This window comes from Larimichthys crocea, chromosome VIII, assembly GCF_000972845.2.
Source record: "Larimichthys crocea isolate SSNF chromosome VIII, L_crocea_2.0, whole genome shotgun sequence".
Lineage (NCBI taxonomy): Eukaryota > Metazoa > Chordata > Actinopteri > Sciaenidae > Larimichthys > Larimichthys crocea.
Window position 1 is genome coordinate 9,244,315 of NC_040018.1, and position 26,342 is coordinate 9,270,656.

A 26,342-nucleotide genomic window follows, 5' to 3' on the forward strand; every position below is an offset into this window, starting at 1 on the left:
TTATTTAAAGTATGATAACTTTACAGCTCTTCTGTTTATATCTAATATATTCCTTAACAACTATATCAAGGTATCAGTGTTTTGCTGTTGGTTTACTGACAACACTTAGCCTCTGTTCATTCACTTCTCTCTCTGTGTACAGTATCTATGAGCTGCGTGGGTTGGTTCAGGACCGTGACCTTGTTGTTTTTTTTCTTGATTAATAAAACCCACTTTACACAGCAATGCACAGTTTAAGTACAACTTTTATTAATACTGGAATCATCACAGTGCGTTTTGTTACATTAGCAGTGACTAATTAACAAAAAAGGGTCAATTTTACAAAAAGGAAGACAGAAAAGAAAACCTTATCATCAGCGACAGGCAAAACAACCTTTTTTGAAATCAATCCACAATAAATTAAAGAAGAAGAGCAGAAGAAGGGGACAGAAAGAAGAAGAGAGAAAGGACAAAGACCACAGTGCCTGCAGGGAGGGAAGAGAGGAGCAAAAGATCCGTTTGTACAGAAAGATGAAGCCGGTGTTGACTCTGTCACAATGGTATCCTTTGAACAAAATTGTCCCATAGAAATAATATCAACGCCTTAATGGTGAGTTGTAGAGAGTTTTCATTGTAGAGTTCATATGGCGGCTGTAAAGGACGAAGAAGAGAAAGAGAGCGAGCGAGAGACACTACTGAAAACTGGAGTACTGACAGCAAGACATTCACTTAAGTTAAGGTGGCGGTGGCACCAAGAGACCACTTTGGCCACTCTGTTCTGCATGGCTGTGTGACAGGAAGTTACACCACGTTTCATCATGATCCTCTGGAGGACTTCGGTGGATCATCATGAAGCCTCAGAAAATCTACCTAAGTCATGTTTGTTTCAGACAAGTGTGTGAAAGTGTGTGTGTTTGTGAATGTGTAGTGGGTTTGGTTAGTATTAGACAGCAGGAAGGACTGACAGATTGTGAGTAGGAGGTGGGAGGGAGGAACAGTAGGGGTCTTAACCACGTATCTGTGTGCAACACACACATACATGCACATATACACATAACCTGTGCAGATGGCTAAAGGAGTGGGTTGTGCATAGAGCAAATACTTCTTTTGGTCTGATCATGAATACAACACAATCTGTCCTTCAACTTGGCAACTTGCCATCGCCAGGTCCTTCTCATTTGTATAGGTCAGATAAAGAACTTCATTGTGCATTTCAGTTAATAAGTGTGTAACATTAGAAAAGCTTATTCAAGTTTACAGTGTACACATATTCGAAGGGTATCATGCCACAAATAAGGCTGTTTTTTCCACAAAATTTCCACAGAGATTTCTAATGTCGTCTTCATGCTGTGAGCAAATGCTCAAAGTGGAAGTCTGCCAATTTCTTAGAAGTCTGAGTAACCAGGGAAACTCTGAGATGCGGACGGTTAACAAGTTTACTGGCTCCAGGAAGTTAGAAATTGGCCGTGGCTGAATATTTTATGGTTGTCAACCATCAACAGGCAGACCGAGTTTCTGTTTAAGCCTACTTTTAATTCCATTATGTCACATCGAACAGTAGCAAAATGACAAGACAAGATGTTGAATGTCCTCCTTGATCCCTGTAAGTCTGCAGAAGGAATCAATCAATCAGACATTGGTTGGAGAGTAGCTGATTACTAACTGAGTAATGTGAGTTTGTCTTGGCTTGAAAGGAAGAAGCAGACGTTCTTGGGAGTCCTTTCACAATACTTTTTTAAAGTGTTTTTGTAGTGTATCATTTGGAAGAACTTTGATAATATCATCTTGTTTTTTTCTACTTAAAGTACGGATATGTATCTTTCGAAGAACAACCCTTCTTGTGCTAAGGTTACATTACATTTTGAAATTTAACCATTATGCCGTCATTGTCACTTGCGGCCACCGTGGCAGCTGTTCAGCCTAAGTTGCCTCATCTCCCTTTGAGTGTTTTTTTTACTTTAGCCAATTTAGCTCAATTTAACTGAAGTACTGAAGCTCTTTATTGATTAAGATAGTGTTTTTTTGGTCTTACAACCCCGTGATTTACACACCGGCAGATTTCTTGTGATGGCAATGTGTGTGGAAAGGTTCACAGCATGTTGAATTATGCTTCCCACTTCCATCTTGTGGGTTTCTATGACAGAAGCTCACTTAGAAACAATCAAAGTAATATAAGCAGCCTGTGAGATGATGCCAAAAAGATGCCTTAAAAGGCCTGATCAAAATTAATTAAAATGTAATCTAGCACTGAGATAGAGTGCCAGACCTCCAGCTGCTTGCTACCAGTGCATGTTTCATGTACAGCGGGGAGAAGTTTACCCTAACTAATGCTTCCAGCCCTTCTTTGAGCAACACACCCAGGACCCATAATGATACCACCCGTTAGCCATAACCACACACAGAGAGGGGAGGGAAGAGTGTGAAGGAAGAAGATGGACAGAGAGAGAAACACAGCTGAGGTCATACTCACTGTGGACTGTAGTGAAAATAAAGACTTCATCAGAATTATTTTTCATTAGCTTTGATGGGCTGTGAGAAACAAAGAGACCATGAACGGCCGGTGGGACTCTCATCACGACAAGTGTCTTGTCAGATAGATGGCATTTATTGGTCGAGGGGAAGAGGAAGATAATAGAGAGGAAAAGAAGAGAGGGGTACACAGGTGCAAAAAATGTGGGATCAGAATATTTAAATTCAGTTTTCCTTCTCCATACTCTCTACTTGTTGTTCAAATACACCTCCAAGCTTTTCAGACAATGGTGCTGTTGAGTGTTTAGCTCTGAATCCTACTGTGGTCCCATCTTCTCAAGAAACGAATCACCAAACTAATCATTGAGCTTTCACTAGTTGTTCAAGGAAAAGTTTTTTAGCTTTTTCTTTATTTTTTTCTATTCATAGAGTCTTGTCAACAGGTGCCAGGCAAACAGCAGAGACTCCTGGAAGTCCGTCCACCTTGCTAAAAAAAAAAATCCAGCACAATGTTTTTACACTTTGGTTTTTATGGGAATTCATGCAAATTATGGGAATATATAGCGTGTTACTTTGACAACTTTAGAGATGCTGGAAGGTGGATTATTTACTTTTGACAAAGCCAGGCTAGTTGTTTGATGCAAGGCTAGACTAATTGTCTTCTGGCTACAGCTTCATATTAATCGTACTGAGAGTAGGATAAATGTTGTCATTTATATCTCGAGAATAAATGAATTTCCTAAAATATCTTGACAGTCTAGAAGCTCATATCAGTCCTTGATGTGTACATAACACTCAACAGCAATATAGTCTGTCAGGCTCGCTGTTTGTATGGAAACACAGTATTTTCTGAAGTCATCATTTCAACTTTTAATCAAGTATGCATACTGTAACTACCTGTAACATGAAAGAAATGTACCATGTTCCATGTTTATATGAATCTATATGTTGTCTAACTCACACACTAGCCTTGTTAGGCATCAGGACAGCTAACAGCAAAAGAAATTCAAATGTAATAATGTCGCTGAAAGTTTAGATGGGATCATTTTCAACCTGTTAACTCGATCAAATTAAAAAAATTAATGTTAAATAAAAATGTTACTTTTTACAGTGCTAGTTCCTTTCGGACATGCTGTAGTTAGGACTGTGTAGGTTCTTCAGTTGAGGAAGAAGGAACTGTATTGTGTGCGTATCGTGTGTGTGTGTGTTTGTGTGTACGCATGCATGCCTGCACGCATGTAAATCTGGCTATGTGTCTATGTGTGTTCCTGCAGAATGTCCTGTTTTCACTGTAGCTCTTGCCATGCCCATGTGCCTTCAGGCCTATTTCTACCCATATACACATACACTCATGGGCATATTGACTCTTCTGTAGCAGAGTAGTTATTTCAGCTTGTTCAGACAGTTAGCTCAGTACACAGTTAATTCAGCATGTTAAAAAAAGACATTAATTTTTAGTTAAGTAACTCTTTGTGCTGTTAACTGGGCATTTTAAAGGAAAACAGCAGTGTTGTGTCGTCCTCTCATCTCACACTCATCCATCATCATTTGGAAATAAGCAGCATGTTTGTTCTGCAGGGCATTACAATCCCTTTAATCAAGCAATAACTTACTGTAAATAAGTGGCAGTGAATTCAGTTGTTTCAGTTTGCACTAAACATAGAGCTCATACACATTCAGACAAATGGAATCGGCTCTAGTAGTGTCCTTGGATGTATAGTAAAGGGTCTCTAAACTCCAAATCATACCATCAGAGCCATACAAAGTGGAATAGCTTTTAGATGGGGGAACACAAGTATCCTAGAGTGGACAAAACAGTGGTATTTTCCTTTAACACACCCACACTGGAACATCATTGTGAATGTACGTACATGCACACTATCTCTGTATTGCTTTCCTACTGTTTCAACTTTCAACAAGTTCTGACATTGCAATAGTTCAAGCATGTCAAAAAAGTACAGTTCGATGTCCCCTTTGACCTCGTAGTACATTCAGCAGACGTACGTATATTCATGTACAGTGTGACCTCGACGGGCGGTCCTACACAAACTCTTCAGATGAACATTTTCTCACCCAAAATGTGTTTTTTGTTTTTTTTTTGGGGGGGGCGGGCAGGGGGGGGGGAATGGAGTCTAAGCCCGCTGCTCTCCCCTTCCACCCTCTCACCCAGTCAGATTCAGCTGATACAACACACAGAATCCACATGTGACAACACACATACAGTAGTTCCCCCCCCCCCCGGACAAAAAAAAAAACAAAATAAGGCAAAAAAAAAAAAGAAAGAAAAATCCCCTTGCCGAAGCACTGTTTCAAAGTTCAACAAAAAAAAAAAAAAAAAGTGTGCTGGCAGAAGGTGACAATATTTAAAAATTGCAAACACTCTCCTCTCTATCTCTTTAAATTAAATCATATTTTTTTTTCTTTTTTAAAAAGCCACAAACATGTTTAAAACAGTGCTCTGTTCATTGAAATAATAAAAGAAATAAGTCGACAAAAAGAGTATGTAAGAGCACTGATGTCACCGGCTATGTTCAGGTCACTGCTAGAAGAGCGTACAGACATGATGATGAAGAGTTCACTATCCTACAGTTCAACAGCCAAACAAGGACACACTCACTCTCGACCCAAACATCCTACATCCATATGTTACACAGCTTAGTAGTTTGTGTTACAACTGGAGTTTTTTCTTCTTTTTACATTAATTAAAAGTAAGACTAAATATTCAAACAGTACTGCAGAATGAAAAGAAAAACAAAACCAAAATATTTCATGTCATATTTTCTAACAAACCTTTATACCAAATCTGTGCGCCTGATTCTCATTTACAAGTACAGCACATAGAGTAAATACTGTTTGAACAGGCAGTGAAATGCTCATTCTACACACATTTTCCTCTCTCTGTCAGCTTAAAAAGTCTCATTTAAACCCTCCTGCTTCTTTGCCATCAGCGAGCGTATCAAACAGGCAACACCTTTTCTCACATCTTAATGTCCATAAATAATCCTTTCATGCAGCCGTGGCCTGAGCTGAACTGGGTGATCTGCGCTGCGCTGCACTGAGCTGAACCATACTGGCATAGCCTAGTGAAAATTGTCCTTTAGATAGTAAAGGTTTTAACTCTGAGCGAATTTGGGCCAAAGAACTGTTGCTCAGCTATGTTCAAGGCTTAGCTTTTCTTTCTCATAATGCAAAAACATACAGTATTTATAGGTCAGAATATATTTGCAGATAAGCGGGGGTGCTGAAATGTATTTGCACTTGAACATGAGTGAAAATGACTTTGTAATACAGGCTACAGTATTTTGGACATTTGGAAACAGCATTCTGTGTTTGAAACTCTGGAGTACATTCACAACACTCTATCCATTGAACATGATCTACATGTGCAAATACATTTCAAATCTGTTGTATGATGATGAGTGCCACAAATAAACACGCATACTGTATGTTTGCAATGCCTGTGCATGCTGATAGAATGGATGTAAATAGAATTCAATCGTCATTCTCATATTATGAAAAAATGAATATCAACAAATTCATGTTGTTATTATTCATGTGTCTTTTCTGAACCAGCATACTTGTTGCCCTGAATAAGCCTTCGCTGTCAACGGTTTTTTAGGTATTATCATCACAGTAGGTAAGTACTCTAATTAAAATAAGATCCGTAGATGGTCCAGAGTGATGGAGCCGTTGTCTCTTGGAAGACATGTAGTTGCTGAGCTTTTTAAGCCTAATATTCATAATGTTGAGACAGATATTTGACAGATAAACTGTTTGCATGGCTAGTGACAAACGTGTTTGTCACTTTAAAGAACCCATTAAAGCAAAAATAGTCTGACCTGATCTGTGCAGTGTATTTTTTGCATCATGTGTTCAGATACCAGCACAGCCGCATCATAAAAAGCTTCACTATCCACGGCAGGCGATGGCTTGTAGAACCCTGAAGAGCACTGACATCCAATCATTTTTTTGACAAATATTTTGCTCTACTTTCTTATCCCATCTCTTATTTGACCAATCACTCCAATTCCACTCGTCTTTTTCACTTCCTCTTTGCCCCTTTCTGTCTTCTTCTACAAATTAAATCATTTCCTCAGGACGCAGTCCAATTGGCAACTATCTCTCTCGCTTTCACTCTCCCTATCATACAGTATGACTACAGCAACACCTAGTGGCTATTGTACACACTCTACACCTATCAAAGTGCTTACAGTTTGTTTTTGTTTTTTCATCCATTTCCTCCACCAGAAAGAGACAGGGACAGGGAGAGAGACACGCCAAAATGAAATCACAGTCAATGTGTAATTTAGCATTCCTGATGATTGCCTGAATGTGACAGGAGAACCTACAATCCTCCATCGATCCTCTTCTTGGAAACAAGAAAATAAAACACATTTATTGCTCCATTTCTGATTTAACATTTTCTCTCTGGTTCTAGAAAATATATATGAATATATCTATACGCCTGGATTACTTCTCGTAACTTCTCGTACAGTGGTAACAAGGTAAATGACGTCACGATATAAACAAGAAAATACACGCACAACACACAGAAGAAAAGCCCTGCCCTCATTGGGTAACCAGCTGTCCTGCAGCAGAGCTCTACCCACCCCCCTCACACACACACACACACACACACACACATACTCGCGCTTCACATTTGCCCACATGCAAACACATGAATGCACGCACGCACTACACAGAGAGAGAGAGGGGAAGGGGTACTAACACGGTTCAATGCCAACAGTATTTTTTTTTTTAAGACTTCTTTTACATTAGGATGAACCGGAGGAGACCTCTGGTTTGTTAGCTCCCCGTGCTAATACCAAAGCTTCAGTTCAGTGGGCTAATAAGTACAGTATGTTGCTGCTGAGACAGCCTGGGTTCAAATCCAGCTGTTCACATGGCACCCCCCCTCCCCTCTTGTCCCCACTGGCCCTTCCTTCAGTCTTCAGTCTCTCATCTGGGATTAGACAGTCGGTTAGTTGGAGAAGAGGATGGGGAAGGGTTTAAGTTGGCAAACAGAACCCAGTCTTTCTCCCTTTCTTTGCCATTTTTTTTGATCCTATCTGTTTTTCCCACGAGTCTTTCCGTCCCTGGGTGAAGGTGTAGAGAAGACAAACATGCGTCCAACACACACTAGTTATAGTGGCCAGCTAGGAGCCTGTCAATATTCAGTATTTAACTTTGTCAGCATGGGTTAACATTATTAATGTTATTATTATCATTATATTATATATCATTTACTCTAATGATGTCCTTAAACTTGTTTTTTGTGTATGTTTTTGTTTTTATTCATCTTCTGTTATATTATAGCTTCCCCTACATGGTTAAGTTTTTGTGTATGTACTAGGCGGTTGGGTTGCACCACACCAACACCTGATTCCCTATTGGCTGACAAGTATCATCCTCTTCCTGCTTCTCCTCCAATCACAAGATGCGAGGTGCCGAGCGGTCATTGGAGACGGTCTTGCGAAGGCGGACTCCTCTCCTGATGGTGGTCAACATGTCACCGGACCCTTCTGCCCCCTCTGTCCCTGTCTGAGTGTCGCCGGGGCCAGTTGGCGGCAGTGTCGGGTCATCAGGGAGGGTGGGGAAAGGAAATTGCCCCTCTCCAAGGGCGTGTGCACTCGCTACCAACTCGCCGATCTTCTCCACTAGGCTGTGCCGATTGGCGGCGATCATCTGATCCTCCTCTGATCCAGCCCCTGAGCCTGTTCCCATTGCAAGGCCCCCATGCTGCTGGGCATAGACCTCTAACGCTGCTCCTGATCCCCAGGCAGTGTTAGGCAGACTGAGGCGCTTCGGTGACGCCTTCACATAATCAAGCGCTCCCTGTGCATCCTCGACTCCAGTGAAGAACACACACTCTTCACTGCCCACACGCACAGGCACACCACCTGCGTGCCCCCCACCTGCATACCCACCACCACCAGCGCCAGGTGAATGCGAGTCTCCGGGAACAGTGGGTGTCTTGACAGGCACAATGGGTGGTCGGATGGGAATTGGCCCCGCGTTGGACAGTGTGCGCCTCACGCCTGGTTTAGTAGATGGCGTTCGGCGGATGGTGGCAGTGCCTGGAGTACCTGCTCCACCTCCACCAGCTCCACCAGGTTGTCCTGGTATGCCATGACCCCCAGGACCAAGAACCCCACTGGGTAGTCCGGCTGTGCTGGCTGGCCTCTTGGTCTGGATCATGCGTCTGTAGTTCTGGGCAATGTTAGAGTGTCGAGGAATGGTGGAGGACTTGTCGAACTCTGTCTGTCCATCGGGACCTTCAGCGTCACCGTTCACTGAGTAGCAATCATAATCTGAACCTAATGGGTGAGAGGGAAGGTAAAAAAATTATATAACATTTTTGATTGACGTCTGTTATTTTGGTAGGGTTTTTGGATAAAGGATAAATCATCACAGCAATTCAGGAACACATTTATTTTTATTCAGTTTTATTTTTATATCGTCATCTCCCAGCTGTTGTCAAGGAAACTGTCATAACCAAAAACCAAGCCAATTATCTATTTAATCATCCGCAAACACACTATGCTGCTTGGATGATTAAATAGATAATTGGCTTTGTTTTTTGGTAACACTACACTCTAATAACAGGAACTCTTGTGAAAGTGATAAAGTTAATTAAAGCTAATTATGCAGTTTGTGAATGTTGATATTTCACTTTGAAAAATTCACAACACCATCCTTTGACAGGTTGTCTTTCCTGAGATTTTACTAAATATAAGGTGATGAATGTGGCTGGGAGAACAAGATTAAAACTACAGTGTAGTAGAGAACAGCAGATTAGAGTTTCACCTTGTGAAGGAATCGTGTCCTCAGAGCAGGACGGGGTCGTGGTCTCTGTGCTGTAGCCACTGGAGTACTGCAGGGAGTCTCTGCTGCTTTTCTGCTGCTCCATGCTCAGTCCTCTGGTCAGCACCATGGCCAAGTCACTGGCTGCTGGAGAAACCTCATCTCCATGCTGAGGACATAGAGAGAGAGAGGGCGCATTGAAATCACATTTAATCAGCCAGTTGTTTCAGAACTAAATTTAGACTATTGTTTTATTAATTACATGTGTGGGATGTGTGAGCTTACACATCCATGAGTACACCAACATACAGTAAATGTGTCTAAAACTCTGTTAAAGGTAAATTAAATAAAAAATAAAATCAGTGTACCATCCACAGTAATAAACTACTTATCTAATTTAATCCTTTATTAATGTAATAATGTGGATAATTGCTTGCCAGTTGGACCAGAAGAAACAAATGTCTATTACTTCCAAAACTGTGGCTTGTATCCACAAGCACAAAATAGTGATAATAAAAATAATATTGAATTTAGGTTGGTTCATATGCTGTGACTGTGTCTGTTGTCTCATCTCCAAAAGAAAACAAAATAGTAAAAAAGCAAAAGCTTCTTTTGGACTGCGTTCATCAGTTGATCATAATATGGCTGGCTCAGTATTTAGCTCCCATTTTATTGGTCATCTGCAAATATAATGTCCAGTTTCACTGTTACGCTGATGACACACAGCTCTATATTCCAATCAGACATCCAATCCCTATAATATAGCAACCCTCATCAAAATCTAGATGTACTCATTGATCCCCCAACAAACAGAGGTCACATAATATCTGTCAACCAGAAACCGATACTAAGTCCTTAGTCAGAAAACTTGCCGTTATTTTGATCAGGACTTTTGTTTTGAGCCCTGTGCATAGAAAGTTGTTGTCATGTTTTTATCACTTGAGAAATGTAGCCATGGTTAAGTATTTTATTTTGGCTATGCCATGGCCATGCTTTCATTTCCTCCAGTCTCAACTACTGTGACTCCCTACATACCTGTCTCAGTCAGAAATCAATCCACTGCCTACAGTTATTCCAAAATGCTGCTGCTCAACTTTTAACTGAATGCAAAAACATCACCACATCATCTTGTTTTGGCACCCTTACACTGGTTTACCTCAGGATTGATTTTAACATAATTCTAATTACTTTCAAGGCCAGATAAGGACTTGCTTTATTACCCTATAAGCCATGATGTAGACTGAGATCCTCTGGTGTTGCTACCATTCCAAGGTCTAGGCTGAAAACCAAAGGAGACCCTACACTGTGGAACTACCAGAGGAGATCAAGCTCAAGCAAATCTCATATCTCAAGAAAAATAGCTTTTATTGTTGTTATTTTTTATTTTTATCTTATTTTGATTTGTTTGCATGTTTTATTTTGATCATTGTAAAAGATTTTGTTACCTGTACAGAAAGATTCTATACAAATAAAGTTATTATAATAAAAATATTACACTTTCATGTATTATCCACACATCTAACCTAATCTATTTCCTTTGTTTGTCCCACAGTATTTCACTTATACCTTCAGCCTGCTTGTCAACATCATCCAGCTTTACCTTGGCAGCAATAGTAGCCGGGTTCATCCTGGATCTCTGCGCGTCATCAGGGTGTGATGGTCCGGCATATCCCTGGGAGCCTGGTGATGCCTCGTTCTCCCTCAGTCTATCAAGAGGTTCCTTTCTCCTCTGAACTGCTGCCGCAGCCACTGGCTGCTCATACTGACCTGCTTTGGACCAATCCTGAAGAGGTGTGTCAGATTATTAAACAGGAAGTAGCTGGTACGATTTGTACGAGAGACTTGTCCACTATCCAGCAGTTTGATGCCCTTCATCTGAGTGCAGAGAGGGGGCCTTCATGGGTGGATTATGTCTGGGTGTATGTGGGTAGGGGCCTTTTTTTTAGTGTTTCATAGAGTTTATAGTGAGGTTGATTGGTCTGCTCTCCACACCCTGCTTAGTTTTGTCCAATCTCCAGAAGATTGCAAAACCAGTGAGTGAAACTGGGGAGGCCAAAAAAAATATCCATGCACACACACAGAAAGTGGGGATGAACACATTAAGGAAGCAAAGCAATGTGGTTATGAGTTAATCAGGTGATGAAAATGAAAAGAAAATAAAGCCTATGCATTAACTGAAACTTATTAAACAGAAACGGAAGAAAATGTGCAACTGAAAGAAATGGAAGCCAATGGAGAACAAACCTTCCAGATAGGGACCTTTGATGTGGGAGAGGAGGAGCTGGATCCAGAGGGGCAGTTATAGGGTGGGGACTCAGGAACAGGAAGAATGACAGAGAGAGGCCTGATGGAGCCAGAGTGAGAGAGAGCGGGGCGGAAGGTAGCGAAGGACGTGCCAAACTGCGGGATGAGAGACATCGTCACGTCAACAGAGAAAGAAAAAGAGTCCTCAGACCAGAGCAGGAACAGATCTGACACAGAGAAGATCTACAAAACAGAATGAGAATCTATATGCAAACTGAGTCTAATTAGTCAAGAACTAAGTCAGTGACATCTAGAAAGCCTACAGTTCATGTACATTTATGTTAGAAAGGATGTGGCGTGTTAAAGCAGCTCCAAGCGTGCATTTATAAGACTTGAATTGTTTGACACTAATTCTGCATTACTGCAACACTGTATAGCAAGTGGTAACTTTTATTCTTGGTAACTATCAAATGTGCTCCTATAAAACTGCATCATAGAATTTTTGATGTAACCCTGTTACATACAGTCTCATCCAAAGTGCAGAAGACAGTCTTGGATGGTCTCTATAGAAAAGCTTAGGGCCCCGCCGGCAGTGGTGCCCAAACTGCTCCACAAAAGGCTGGTATGGCTGCAGGTTTTCCTTCCAACCAACCAAGAGCACACAGTTTGACCAATCAACTCTCTGAAGACTGAGATTAGTTGATTAAATGAGTCAAGTCTGGTGTGCTCCTGTTTGGTTGGAAGGAAAACCTGCAGCCACACCGGCCTTTTGTGGAACAGTTTGGGCACCCCTAACTTAGGGGAAGCAGCTGTGCGCTGCTTGGAACATTAACCACCTTCCTCGCCTCATTCTGCTGCAGTAATTGGTCCATTACTGTACATCCTGAGTGTTGACCCATCGCCCCTACGGGTGGGAAATTTTTTTAGATATTTTTTTCCCCTCTATCAGCCACAAGGGGCAACGATGAGCCTATTCCATATTTAAAATCAAATGAACTGGCCATGAGAAGGTGACATGTATGCTGTATTGTGAGTTAAATTTCAACACTACCTAGACTGTCTTCACATAGTTACAACAATTATATAAACTGACACAAAGAACAGCTATTACTATTGAACCACACTGTGTAACAGCTGTTGCACCGGTTACTCAGTGCTGTTTGGACACAAAAAAAAGTTGTTGAGGTGAGGAGATTTTTCAGTGTGTCCAGAGAATGGCACCAACTCACACTTCCTGATAACTGAAATAAAAATACCCAGACATTAGCAACATGTTTGTTGTTAGACGCACAAGGTTTAGTCAAAATAACCAGTGGATGTGTGGTATGCAATCCATCTTGACAATGTGTGCCACTCAATCTAGAGATGCATCCCAAATATACTGCCATCAGATGGCTGTAAGGGTTGTTTAGCAGCTGAAAGGGAGAGCGGTCATATATGCAAGCTGTTGTGGATGACAGATGCTGCTTAAAATCAGACATGAATATTTACTTTGCCCCACAAGCATCACTGGAATTGTTTTTTTTTTCTCTGCAAACAGATGTGCATACTGGTTAAAGACTGTAAAATGAAAGGGAAAGAGACAAGCTCTCAAACATAAATTCACAGAATATGTTATTCTGGAAAGGTTTATGTGAGTGTGCCTCCATCTAAACACCAACACAAAACATGAGCAGGTGAGGAAAATATTCCCTTTGAAAAGATGAAGATGCCACTTTGAACAATGTGCCTTCAAAAAATAGAGCGTAATTCTTGCTATAACATATATTTCACCTGGCAAGCATTGGAACACATCAATGGTACAACACCTGAGGTGCATTTTCACTCATTGTACTCTCGTTAAGTAAGGTGTTTCATGTGATGTTTACAGAAGTATCAAAAAGCGTTCTCAGCTGGTAGCCCATTTAGCTCAGTTGTCTGTTGTGTGGCAGGTTTGCCAGACCGTCCAGCAGTGACAGTCTCTAACTGTTCAAAAATCCATTCAAATCTCAAATACATACTGAGCCAGCCATAGTCTCTGCTACCTCAGGGAATGTAACGTATCATTTCAAACAGCATGCGCTGTACATTTCTCTTCTATAATGACTTTGTACCACCTCAATCATCACAGTTCTTTTAACAATGGCTCCAGATATTCTGTTGTGTTTTTATCACTCCACAGGTAAGCAGCGATTAAAAAAAGAAAATATTTCTGTAAAAAAATGCAATGTTTTGTTGAAATAAGTTTTAATATCTGCAGGAGGTTTTAATGGATTTATAGAACCACAGGGACTGATTTACTTAAAAACTACTGACTTGTTGCAGAACAGAACGGCTTCTGACCCTGCTAGAAAACATTTCAAATAAAACAAACTTTCTTTCTGTGGACGCTGATGAATAGAGGAAAGTGAGCCTGCAACAGAGCCAATTGTTACTTTTACCTTTTTTTGCGCCGTATGTTGAGTTTGAACTGAGAGTGAAAAACTTGAAACAGAGGCTTAGCAGGAACTACATTTACAGATTGTAATGTTTTATTTTCTCTCTGACGTCTTTATTGCATCAGCGTCACAGACCTGGGCTGGTTAATATGGGAATGTTGTGTGCAGTTATCTTCTGTTGTGAATGAAATTCTCCTCTACATATGGTAACTTGACAGTTTAATATACAAAAGATCTATTTAATATAAAGAAAATATAAATATTTCATTTAAGATTTATGGTTATTTCTGTTATGAAATAACCATTTGCAAAGCTCTGACTATAATGATACATGTGCCTGTTCTTCTATATTTCTGGTCGTTTGTTTGTTTTAGTGCTGAGTACTCCATGTTGTACACTCTGTATAAGAGTACTTACAGTGGTCGGGGAGCTGCATTCACTGACTGACTGGCATGTTTCTGAGGCCTCTGATGATGCTGAGCTGGATGACTTCTACAGCAGAAAAACAGAGAAAGCACAAAACTTTGTTTACTGATTTGGCAAAACTGATCAAGAGTCCATATGTTCGTGTGAGCATGGTGTGTGTGTGAAGCTTAAATATCTGTTTTCAGTCTCTTCCAATAACAAGCTAAAAATCCCAGTGAGCTGAGATCATTCTGGGTGATTTCCAAAGTAAATCAATTTGGAAAATCAAATGTTGATTTATGAGGATAATTCAGTGGATCAAGGCTAAATCTCAACATTTTAAGGCTTGTTACCATGGCATCATGTACGTATGTCTATTTCAGTGTGTGCGTATTCGTACCTGGCTAGTGATGTCTGAGGGCATGGGTGACGGGGGCTTGGAATAGATGTTTGCATCCTGGGACACGAAGCCTGAATCGTGGGAGGAGACGCTGCTGAGACGGTGGGCGGCGATGCCCCCCGGTGGAGGAGGCTGGTGCGGCAGGCTGCTGCGGTAGCGATAGGAGGAGGAGGAGGATGAGGTGGGTGAGTGGGGCTGGGAGCCTCCACCACTGCCACCGATACCACCACTACCGCCTCCCCCTGACGAACGTGAGGCACTACTGTGGGCACTGTTGACGCTGCTGCAGGAGGGGTGGAAGGGAAGGGTGCAGAGGAGCAGGAGGGGGCAGGGTGGAGTGATAGAAGGGTGAGGAGTATGAAGGGGGGATGAGGGTAATGGTAAATATGGAGCAAGGAGTGTATTCAGGGGTAAAGAGCATGATGACAGGGTTATGAGGGTCGGTTATTGGTGAAGGTGGTAAATGGATGGTTGGGGGTTGCATTGGAGGTTTTTGCGATTGGTTTACGCAATGAGGTGAAGTTCAGGTGCAGTTGAAAGCAAGTTGTAGTTGGTTTGTCAGGTTAGTGAAAAGAACGCACAGTTAAAAGCAGAGGCCCAGAAAATAAAAGAAGACCAGGTAGCCAAACATCCCGCAGGAGAGAAAGAGGGCAAATCACGGGAGTGCACACAAACAACACACACACACACACAAAAGTAGGAGGTAAACAAGTGAGTGAGAGACAAGTACAGAGAGTGATGGTGGTGAGGGGAAGGGGGGAGAGGAGGAGAGAAAAAGGGGGAGGAGGGGGGATACAGTGTGTAAGGTTATGAGGAGCCGAGGCACACACACACACACAATATACACTGCAGGCAAAAAGGCTGTGAACCTGCATGCTGTAGAGCTTCGCCTGGAGGGCGACTGCTACTACAATTATACATGACAGAGACTCACACACACACTCACACATACACCAAGTGATTTTTGTTTCAGACAAAGAACTACAGAATCCATTTTAGATTAGAGAATCCTTCTTGTGCTATTCAAAGTTTCTCTTTGAGTATCGTATGCATTTAGAGCAAAAGACTTCAGAGACTTTACATAAGCTGATGATACCTAACAGTGACTCGACTGGAGTCGCTCTTTTTACTGACTTGAAACTTGAATTGACGGAGAGTAAATGACTTGGGACACGAGGACTCTGCGTTCTTGTTATGTTTCCAGTTTAAATATTAAATATAAAATGCCCAAAATATTGACATTACAAGTGTTTGTGTAACATTGTAACTGTAATGTAACTGGGACTTGCCTTCACGAAGGACTGCCCAAGAAGAAATGACTTGAGACTTGGACTAAATGATGAGTCACCTATCAGATATCTACGATTTATGTCAAAATTCAGAATGATCTTTCATTCATACTTCGATAGAAAGTTTCTCTGTCTGAAGTCTGTGATTCATTTATTTAGAGAGTCGCTAAACTGAAGATGACTGGACACACAGTAATGATGGACGGACACAGTGAAACATAAACATCAGCAAAGGCTCCTCTTTCTGATATTATAAGACAAGGTGTTGGTTATGTCTGTGTGTGTGTATGTGTGTGTATGTGTGTGTGTGTACCTGCACATGCTGCTCTTGCGGGAGCCAGAGCTGCTTGGAGATGAAGGAGGCGTCTGATAGGACCAGCTGTAATCGGACCCCTTCAGATCTTTAATCACCTGAGAGAAGATGAACAGAGTGAGTTGAAAAGTGTGTTTGTCATTTGTGTCTCTCTTTATGTGTGGCCTGCACGTTTGTGTGTGTGTGCGTTTCACCTGTTCACTCGCTGGTGGCAGTTTGTGAGGATCGGTCGTCAGCACAGTGAGGTCATCGATGATGGCCTGGAGGTGGGTGATCTCTCCCAACATGGCGATCTCACCGTTCTAAAAATAAAAGGTTAAACAAGGAGATTAAAACAAAATAGAAGGAAGGACTCTCACTTCCTAATTTTATTAGACTGTTTATTAAACTGCAACCACGATGGCTGCAAGCAAGGATGATGAAATTCTGTTATTTTGCATCATTAGAAGAAAGGACAGTGGTGTGATTGGATACATTCATCTAGAAAACAACACGATTTTATTTTATTTCGCAACTTGAACGTCAACTTGAAGGTTCTATATTTGATTTCCCCTAAATTTGCCATATCATGATATACACGGCCATAACACACACACACACACACACACACACGTGTCATGAATCACTTTTTTCTTGTTTATCGACATCTACATTGGTTCTTTGCAACAACTACTCTTGGGAGGAATGATTAATGAATGATAACAACATATTAGTCCTGGGCTTCCACTTGCATTTAATAGTAGTGTTTTCCCAGTTTTGTAATATCCCATAATGAAACCAGCATCATGACTAATGTCCTTTTTTAACTGCACCATGAACACAGCACAGCTCTTGCCTTTATTCACAGTTACCATGAGATGGAAACCTTAATTCTTTCATACCAGCTACCCAGGCTCCTTGTATGGCCCTAGGTACCAAGGTAATGCTAACATTAACCTGCTGACCGAGAGCGTGCATTTTATGTGACTGGCTCAAAATTGCACACATCCTGTTCTTCCTTATTTGGCTTTGTACATGGTGGAGGTTTCATTTCAGCTATTGGACACACTGCTCTCATCGCCTGATAAGCGAGTTTGTCTCCTGCAGAGGCACATCAGGGTGCAAAGCAACAGGCAGCCATAGTGGCTTGGTACTATCCTGCTGGCATAAAATAATGCTTCAAATCACATTTTAATTGAGGTTTGATTAAAGTCCAGGGAAACATAGTGTAAAATGACTTAATAACTTAATTGTAGTATTCCAGGAAAGTTGTTTCAGTGTGATATTTGGGTCACAAAAATCATATTGTGAAGACTTGATAGCCACATCCCTTTTTAGCATGTGATGGACACATTCAAATGCATAATGCATTCCAGTGGAAATCAAGTGTAGCCATATTGTCACTTTTTGTATTTTGGCATCACACAACCAACAGCCCTTGAGGCGTTTCGAGAAGGCACTGGACCTTCATCTCTATCGACGGAGCTGCTCAGCAATAGTAGAAGACTATGCAGCAGGTCAGATACCTCTTGCCTCCCTGTCTACCCTTTCCTCCCCTCCACTCTGTCATCACCCCTCCATCTGTGTCGCCTCACCACGACAGGCTGAAGGAAGCCGATGAAGGTGCAGAAGCGACCCCTCTCCTCCACGAGGGCTCGGCGCACTGCCTGCTTCTCTGTCTCCTCCATCAACAGGCACATGTCAGTCACATCCTGCATGGCACTGTCCAGCTGAGGCTGCAGGTCCCCTCGCCCTGAGGTGTGGAGGGTACATCGGTGGTGAGAGAAACAGAAACGAGGTAAAACAAAGTGAGACGGGCAGGTCGGGGAGAGGGTCGTGATAAAAAGAGTTTCACCAGAGGAGGTGGATGAAACAGAAGGAAGAAATTTTGATGGAGGTGCCGATAGTGTAAGTGAAAAGGTGTGTGTGGGTTTTTACAGCAGTAGAAACAAACAAGCATTAACTCTATGTGGGCTTGATGAGATATCACCACCACCAGCCTCTGTTCAAACTACTGGCATACACTATGAAACACAGACAGAGTGAGACAAAGTAAACAGCAACACCTCATTTGATGTTTTGGCTCTTAACTTAAATTTTTACATCAAACCTATACAGTAGGTGCATCATTATATTATATTAACTAAATGTCCAGCTCCTGTCTGTTGCCTGTTGATGGACAGGTAGCATACAGTGGTATTTTTAGAGCCTTTTCACTTAATACAGCGTCTGTTTTGCCCAATGAGAGCAGCGAGAGTGAACCAAAGCAGTAAAGTTGCAGGCCATAAAAAAATCATCCATTGAGCTGAAGGTAACTGCAGCGTCAGGCTCTTACGAGCAAGCTTTTTTACATTACACATGGTCAGTTGATGCATTGTTAATATAACAATATTCATTACAGCAGCTTTAAATCATAAACTGGTATGAATGTTTCATTAGGAAAACAACTAGAGGGGTCCTATTTCTATCTTTTGTCCTTAAATGTGGGCTGAAATTTGACTGCAAGATAGTTATATAACAAGATATGCCTTTTGTCAGTAACCACTTTTTTGGAACATATGCAGTCTTTGTTTTTCTCACTGTGTCAACTTAGACTGCTAGCTAAAAGTATGCATAAAAAAGTTGATCACAGTGTGTGAGAGTGTGTAATTTTCCTCCTCTGTCTCTGTGTCAGTCCACATCCAACATAATGGCAGTACAGAGCCAAAGCACAAATAATGTGTTTCTGCCTTCAAACGTTACTACTTGCTGTGACTGCACAGCAGTGACAAAAGGTAAAACTATAGGTGCATAGTTATGGTGTAGACAATCCGAATCCTACCTACTGTTAACAGAAAAAAAACATGAAATGAATCGAATGCAAGACATGAAAAAACTCTTTGTAGTGTTACAGCATGCAAACCAGTTGGTGGAGATGTCTGCACTAGCAGATACAGCGAGCAGAAACCCTGCTGTGTGACTACAAAGTTAATAGTAGCAGCTACAGACGTCATGCAGGAGTCAAGGAAGAAGAAGTTAAATTGCATCATGCGTTGTCGCGGCTGAAACTGCACGACTCCAACGTCTCAAACGACTATGAAAGTACAGAAGCTGAACTCTAGTCTGTCATCAGGAGACAGACCCTGAAGTGTAGCGCTGTTAGGAAGTCTAATGTAGCAACTAGTCTTCTTCACAGTCACAGTAGCTACTTTCATACATATACTGTATACATGTACAATGTAGAAAAAGACAAGTAAATTTTTATATCTATTACATAACCTCCTGTAAGTAAGACCAAAAAAAGAAAACTATGATTTCAGAAACGTCTTGGTGCATTAAATGGAGCTGTCATGTTGTCAGCTTGATGGTAGATTGAGCTCATAGCTCAACATGTGGCAATTAGTTTGTGGTAATTAACTTCAAATTGATATGTTAATAATATATGCACCACAAAAGCATGTTTAACCCTTAAATGTCAAAACTGTTCCTTAGGTAACAAATATGCTTGCAAACTTTTCAGAACATAGTCTTGTTTTTTTCATTCATGGATTATCATTTTCAAAAACACAGACTATTGTAACGTTATGTTTTCATGTCTTGTGCTAACACGTGCTCAGCAGATTAATCACAATTCACCAACACTGTCTTGTCAGTCATGTGCAAAGACGACGTGTCCTTTTAGCTACCATTGTCATACTTTGTCATACTTTTGTCAAATCATACTTCTGAAATATCTATCAAAATTATAATTCTCATCATCTATTGCTTCAGGCACATCATGAAATTTGGCGTGCCATCACGATCCTATGAAGAGGCCCTTAAATGACATTTTTATGGCATTTATTGTTGAGGAATAAATTGTGCTCATGTGGCACATTTCACAAAATAGGTGTATGCTTAGTTAAATTATCACAAACTCATATTTTTTTTACAAATGACTGCAACATATGAACAGAAATTGGGGACAATAGGTCCCTTTGGTTGGTTAAACCAGCCCTGATCACAAGGTGCTCTCCGTTGCCCTGAAGTTAACTTTCATAACTACTGTAATACGCAGAAATGTTCCCATGGAAAGCTTCTATCACAAATTTAGCAATAACCGCAAAGCAATATGTTGGATAAATTGAGTTCAGCTGGGTTTCAGCCTCCACTACATACATGCATGCATAGTAGTCTGCAGGAGAAGGTTGGGAATGTGAGTAAAAAAAGGAAGTGATGCGGCAGAGCTGTAGTGAGCGAAAGGCTGATACTTACCCTGCATCTCTATTACAGGGGGACAAAATGCCACAGGGAGGGAGAGACAGAGAGAGGAAGGGGAGACAGCGAAAAGGAAGCAAAATAAGGAAAGAGAAAGAGGGGACAGAGAGAGAAAGGAGGGGGAGAGAGAGAGAGAGAGCAGCAGAACTCATTGTTAAGGTTAGTACAAGGAAGCCATCACAAGACAGCCACAGTGCCACAGGTTAGAGCAAAATAACACTGCTGCAACCAAAAACTAAATCCAGAAATGATAATACCACCAAGCATCAGCACTGACAGGGCTAACCAGACACTCGCAAACATAACAGCAAAGGACACTACACTGTTTCACTGTCACCAATTTATGTTGTTGTTTTTGTTAATAATGTTTTTTTTAATTACATTTTATTTATTACAAATGTTTTACATACTACAACAACAATTCTATGTACCTAATTCAAAGCACATGAACTCGTTGTGGTCATACAGTTGCTTTTAACAAAACAAATAATAATAAAATATTAAAATTCACAGACATTTTGCATTTATGTATTGATCTGCCTGGCAACTGAATGGAAGCTGTTCCAGAAAGAAAGCACTAATTATTGGTTGTTGCATCACAGAGTGAAGCGTTTGAGGACAAATGAGAAAAGACCTGTAATACTCTTGAGCTCCACTAGATGTCAATGTAAACCTACAATTCATTTGACCTAGACTGCACAAAGTCTGTGGTTCTTGACCTCAGTCAGGTTTCTCTATGTATGTGTTGGCACTGAATTTAAGGACTGTCTTTTGAGTCTGTTTCACAATGCGTTTATCATCCTCCTTAATCAGATACAAATCATAAATTCACATTTGATCCAGTTTTGGCCAGAGGATTGTTGTTGTTGGTGTTGATTTACTATTCACTGGCAACTGTGTCGAGATCATAGAGATAACAGGTTAAAAAGGAACCAAATGTACGAATGTATCCACAGCTGAAGCATACACGTTAAACAGAAACACCACTGACATAAGTTCAAATTGATGGTGTCTGAATGACCTTGACCTCTAAAGCGACCTTCTGTCTCTTCTGTCAAATGTGTGAGGAGCACATGTTGACTGTTAAGACTGCTGACTGTTACCTTTACGAGCCTTCTTCTGTAGTTTCATGGTGTCAGATGACTTCTTCTTGATCTCGTGCCGTGACCTCTTGTACTCTTGAACCAGGATAGAACAGAGATGCTTTAGTAACAGGAATGTAAAGCCCTCTGTGTCAACTCATATTATCTTACATCTCCAATATAAACTTAAATAGAAACACTTCCAGAAACTGCGTAACCAAGAGATCACTGATACAGACCTTACATTGATCGGACGAAAACACTAATCTTAATGGCACTGAACAATATCTTTGGTTTGAGTCAGTCCAAGGTATCAGTACAGTGGATTTGAAAGCAATACATTTATATAAAAACATGACAAAAATCTTTACAGTCTCCAAACTAACTAATTAATGGATTTATATGTCTGTCTACATGACTTGCTTACATTCTTACAGCTCTTGGTTTATTCGTCCTAAGTCAATTTGAACATGAAACAACAACAAATATGATTTTTAACAAGGTCTGGACTAAATACAGGTGTGAAAGCATTCTCAGGCTGAAAACAGCACAGCATTTAAAAATCCAGCTTTTAATTCATTATAATCATCTTTCATGCTGACCCTGGCCCCTGGCCCCGCAGCTTTTGCAACATCAAACGAAAACATGGGCTGGAAACTGCGCTAGCAAATCAAGTACCTGCGAGTACAACTTCCCAGTAGATTATAGGTTACCCCGAGATGTGCAGCTGTGCAGTTTGGAATCTGATAAGCCTTCAGAATCATGGAAATATGGATCAAATTTGACTTACTGGATCATATGTCTTTGTCTTACTGGTACAATACACTCACAGGGTACCAGATATGGGGCTAGAACTGAGTAATACATTAGTTTCATGAGTTAGCATCATGGCCTGTTTACCTTTGGCATGATCCTTATCCAGCTGGTTGGCTGTCTTCTTCCAGTCCTCAATTTTGTCCTGGAGGGGAGTGATGAGACTCTCCATCAAAGCACTGTAGGAGAGACGGGGATTTAAGAGGTAGGTACAGAAGAGAGAGCTCAGACACAATGCCAACTATGGCTTTATTTAATTCAAAACCAATCCTAGGACTAATATTTACATTGTGTGGTGTCCTGACAGGAGACTGACTGGTGGTATTCCAACCACCAAGCTCTGCTAAAAATGAGATGCTACAGTATATTTCTGGAATGAGATCATTATATAAATTCCCTCCATGTGTTGTTCCACTTCATCATTTTAGTATCTGGAACACTGCCCCCCTCCCTGACCACACATGCATACATGTGATAAAAATGCAAACACATACAGAAAATGAAATGTAGAATTATTGGAACACGTGCAAAGATACACAATAGCTTTAGACTGATTCACAGTCTTCAAAGGAAGTTCTGTTAATTACCATGCTCATAAGTCATCATCACCATCATCATCATCACTACCATCAATGTAATAGCTTTTGCCATGGAAAAGTCATTAGAGAGTATGTAGAACGAAGGAAAAGGCAAACAATGGTTGAAAATGGACTCTTGGTGAGGTTTCCAGAGTGGTCTGGGTTGAGTGCCAATGGTTGTATTCATTTACAGTCATTTAAATATGTACAGACAGCGCAATGATCCTCGTGGAATCCATACAGCTGACAAGATATCTTCACATTTGTCAAAGCATGAACCTGGAAACGTGAGGTTTGACTTGCCCTGATGGGCTACAGCATAAGGTCAGCAAAGGAAAGGAAGGATGTAGCTTACTTGGTGAACTGACGTAGTTTGGCCTCAATGCTGCGATGCCTCATGCACATCCTGGTCAGAGCTGAACCGATGTCTCTGGTTGCCCCTGGAAACACAAAACAGCCAGCTTCATAAGATGAATCACACACATACAGATGCTACCAAAGAATCTCATTGCGCATTTACCACAGAAGGCCCTTTTTTGGTCCACAGAAACCACTCAAAGCCGTGATGAATATTTACATTACAGCTATTAGTGTGCTGTGTGAAGTAAATACTGGTAAAACGCGCTGTATTCTTCAAACAGATGAACAACTATCAAGCTTTTGTCCTTTTACATTCAGCCAGTATTTACACAAGACACTGCTCTGCTTCTCGTAGATACTCTACACACAGCCGCTTCGTCCAAATAAAGTAGTGTCTCGCAAGGGTGTGTTTGTGTGAGAGCCAACCGCTCAGAGACCCAGTTTCGTGAGCTGCTAACCTGCAACTGTAAACACCAGTCTATTTTAAGGCAGAATAGGTCCTTGTGGAAAAAGCTGACCCCGGAGTTAAAGTCAGTTTAACTGATGGCAGACACTGCTAACTTCCAAACAAGGTGCTAAGAGCTGCTGTCGCCGCTGTACAGGTGGAGACCCGGCAAGAACACTTGATTACAGCTTCACTCTTGTGCCATGTACTTAAAAACATACCAGCAAAGGTAAAGGCTTATAGAGTATACGGTGCCTAGAGAATACCATAATCACTGCTGCCACTGAAATGTACACACTGGAAAATTCATATTAAACAGCAGCCAAATGGGATTTCCTCGAGAGACACTGTTTATAATAAGAGCTTAAACAGGCTTACACAGTAAAATGCAGGGAGTGCAGAGGGAGGAAGGGCATTGTTTAAAAATGTTATACACCAGTTTAAACTGAAACTGGGAAAAGGAGATGGTAAAATCTGCAAAATGATTCAATTCACAATTTTAAAATCGTGTAACTTTTTCTTTAACATCTGACGTGCAGTGACCACGACATAACTAAACCGTCAACGTTCTATTATGCACTTTAGCCGTCTGACAATACTAAACTTGTAAATGAGACCGTTCTTAAAAAGAAAAAAATACTTTATTTGCATTCGCAAAACACACACACGGAAGATTTGTAGCCACGCTTTACACCATTTCAAACAGAATGAAATATGTCGGCAGCTACATCCTCACATTCTAAGTATGTTAGTATGCTGAGGTTTACATTGAGCTCAAATCACTGCTGTGTATGTACAGCCTCACAGAGACACTAGTCTTGCTTTCCTCTTTAGACAGTGTGTCAGTCCACCTCAACCATATTTATGGCATGGCAGCAAGAAATGTAACTGACCTAAATTCACAGTGTACTTTTAATACATTTTCACCTTTTTACAACTGCAATTGGCAACTCTGGTGTGGTCAAAAGAAAGGTCGTGGTTATGATGAATAAACTGATGGTTGAGGTTAGGGTTTGGTTAGACAACAAGGGTTAGGAAAGTTTGGGAACAGTCAGGTTTTGGTTCATAAAGGGGCAAATGTTAAGTTTATATTTATGCTGAAATGCAGACTCCAGTTTCCTGCATGAAGTCAGGCATGCTACAAGTTAATCCACTACCACAATATTCACACCTTAATGGGACATTGTTTTTTTTTTCTATAGGAATACTGAGCTGAGTAAAACATACACATAATTCAACAACAAAACAGCTTTTTAAATGCATAATAACTGTTTTTTTATGTCTGCCATGTTGCTGAACCTTTACTTTGTACATGTTGAAACATTAACTAATATGAAACTCAGCTCTTGTGTGGAATTTCTTTTGATTCTACTTTAAAAACGGATTAGCCCTAGTTGGATCAGCCTGGGATGCCTTGCTCATGAGCACCTCAATGGTAATTAATATCATTCAATTTTCTCACCAGCCAGGCTGCGGATTCAAACCAGCGACCCTCTCAATACAATCATATGGTACATACTCACATATGTTTCTACATACCCATACACTTGCAAATGCCAAGCCACACACACACACACACACACACACACACACACACACACACACACACACACACACACACACACACACTTACACTGTGTGTTATTCACATCCAGAGAGAAGTGCTCCATTCATAATTAACAAATTCCTCCCTCACGCCTCCTGTTCTACCCGGCAACCATTCATTAAAGGAGAGCAACCCTCCCCCAAACACGCACATTCACACACACACACACACACACACTCACACATATTAAGTGTATCAGTTGTGAACTGAAGCAGTATTATGAACTGTGTGTTGACAGTGTGACCCAATACCAGAATCAATAAGTTGATCATGAAACATGAAACTGACGTGGAGAGAAGCGTAGTCACAAAACTGATGGGGAGAGAGTGTGTGATGTTTGTATCGAAGGAAAGAGGAAGAGTGGAAAGAAATGAGAGAGGAAGAGATGGAGGAGAGATGAGAGAGCATGAAGACGAGAGGGGTCGCCTTGCACATTTTAATGAGCTCACTGCTGGCGGGAGAACCATGGGACTGGAGTTACAGCCAAGTGTGTGTGTGTGTGTGTGTGTGTGTGTGTGTGTGTTTGATCTCTACATTTATGATGGTCCTCTTCCTGTTTGTCTGTTATTACCATGCCTCTCAGACTCCATAGGAGATCAACAACTAGATGAGGGCGGCACAGAACACACACTACTCACATCTGGAATACAGCTACTGTGTGTGTGTGTGTGTGTGTGTGTGTGTGTGTGTGTGTGTGTGTGTGTGTGTGTGTGTATGTGTGTGTATGTACGTGTGCATATATAATACATGAGTGTGTGTGTGTAAGTCAGTGTTAATTCGGTTCCAGAGTAAATCAACATGCTTCTGCATTTTATTTGGAAGAGTAGAGTAAAAGAGAGATGCAAAAAAAAGAGAAAAGAGCAATTTGCTGTGTTTTCATCATGACAGATGTGTTGGATTCAACGTCTAGTGCAGTCTCAAAG

At 41.0% G+C, this 26,342-nt stretch overlaps 1 protein-coding gene across 4 annotated transcripts in view; it reads right to left on the bottom strand.

Moving 5' to 3' along the window:
- Window positions 1-227: 227 nt before the first annotated feature.
- mtss1lb (MTSS I-BAR domain containing 2b) overlaps window positions 228-26,342 on the bottom strand; it is a 73,632-nt gene continuing 47,517 nt past the window's right edge. The window contains exons 4-16 of one of the 4 annotated variants that reach the window (XM_027281354.1): window positions 23,364-23,448; window positions 22,518-22,609; window positions 21,639-21,713; window positions 20,533-20,541; window positions 17,895-18,052; window positions 16,515-16,622; window positions 16,321-16,418; window positions 14,719-15,001; window positions 14,331-14,405; window positions 11,497-11,652; window positions 10,853-11,035; window positions 9,256-9,421; window positions 228-8,765 (exon numbers count right to left, since the gene is read on the bottom strand). In XM_027281354.1, the coding sequence (XP_027137155.1) occupies window positions 7,879-8,765; window positions 9,256-9,421; window positions 10,853-11,035; window positions 11,497-11,652; window positions 14,331-14,405; window positions 14,719-15,001; window positions 16,321-16,418; window positions 16,515-16,622; window positions 17,895-18,052; window positions 20,533-20,541; window positions 21,639-21,713; window positions 22,518-22,609; window positions 23,364-23,448 (2,375 nt within the window). In that variant the 3' untranslated portion in view covers window positions 228-7,878. The remainder of the gene's footprint in view (window positions 8,766-9,255; window positions 9,422-10,852; window positions 11,036-11,496; window positions 11,653-14,330; window positions 14,406-14,718; window positions 15,002-16,320; window positions 16,419-16,514; window positions 16,623-17,894; window positions 18,053-20,532; window positions 20,542-21,638; window positions 21,714-22,517; window positions 22,610-23,363; window positions 23,449-26,342) is intronic. The other 3 variants (XM_027281355.1, XM_019261546.2, XM_010737237.3) reach the window with 3 other exon arrangements.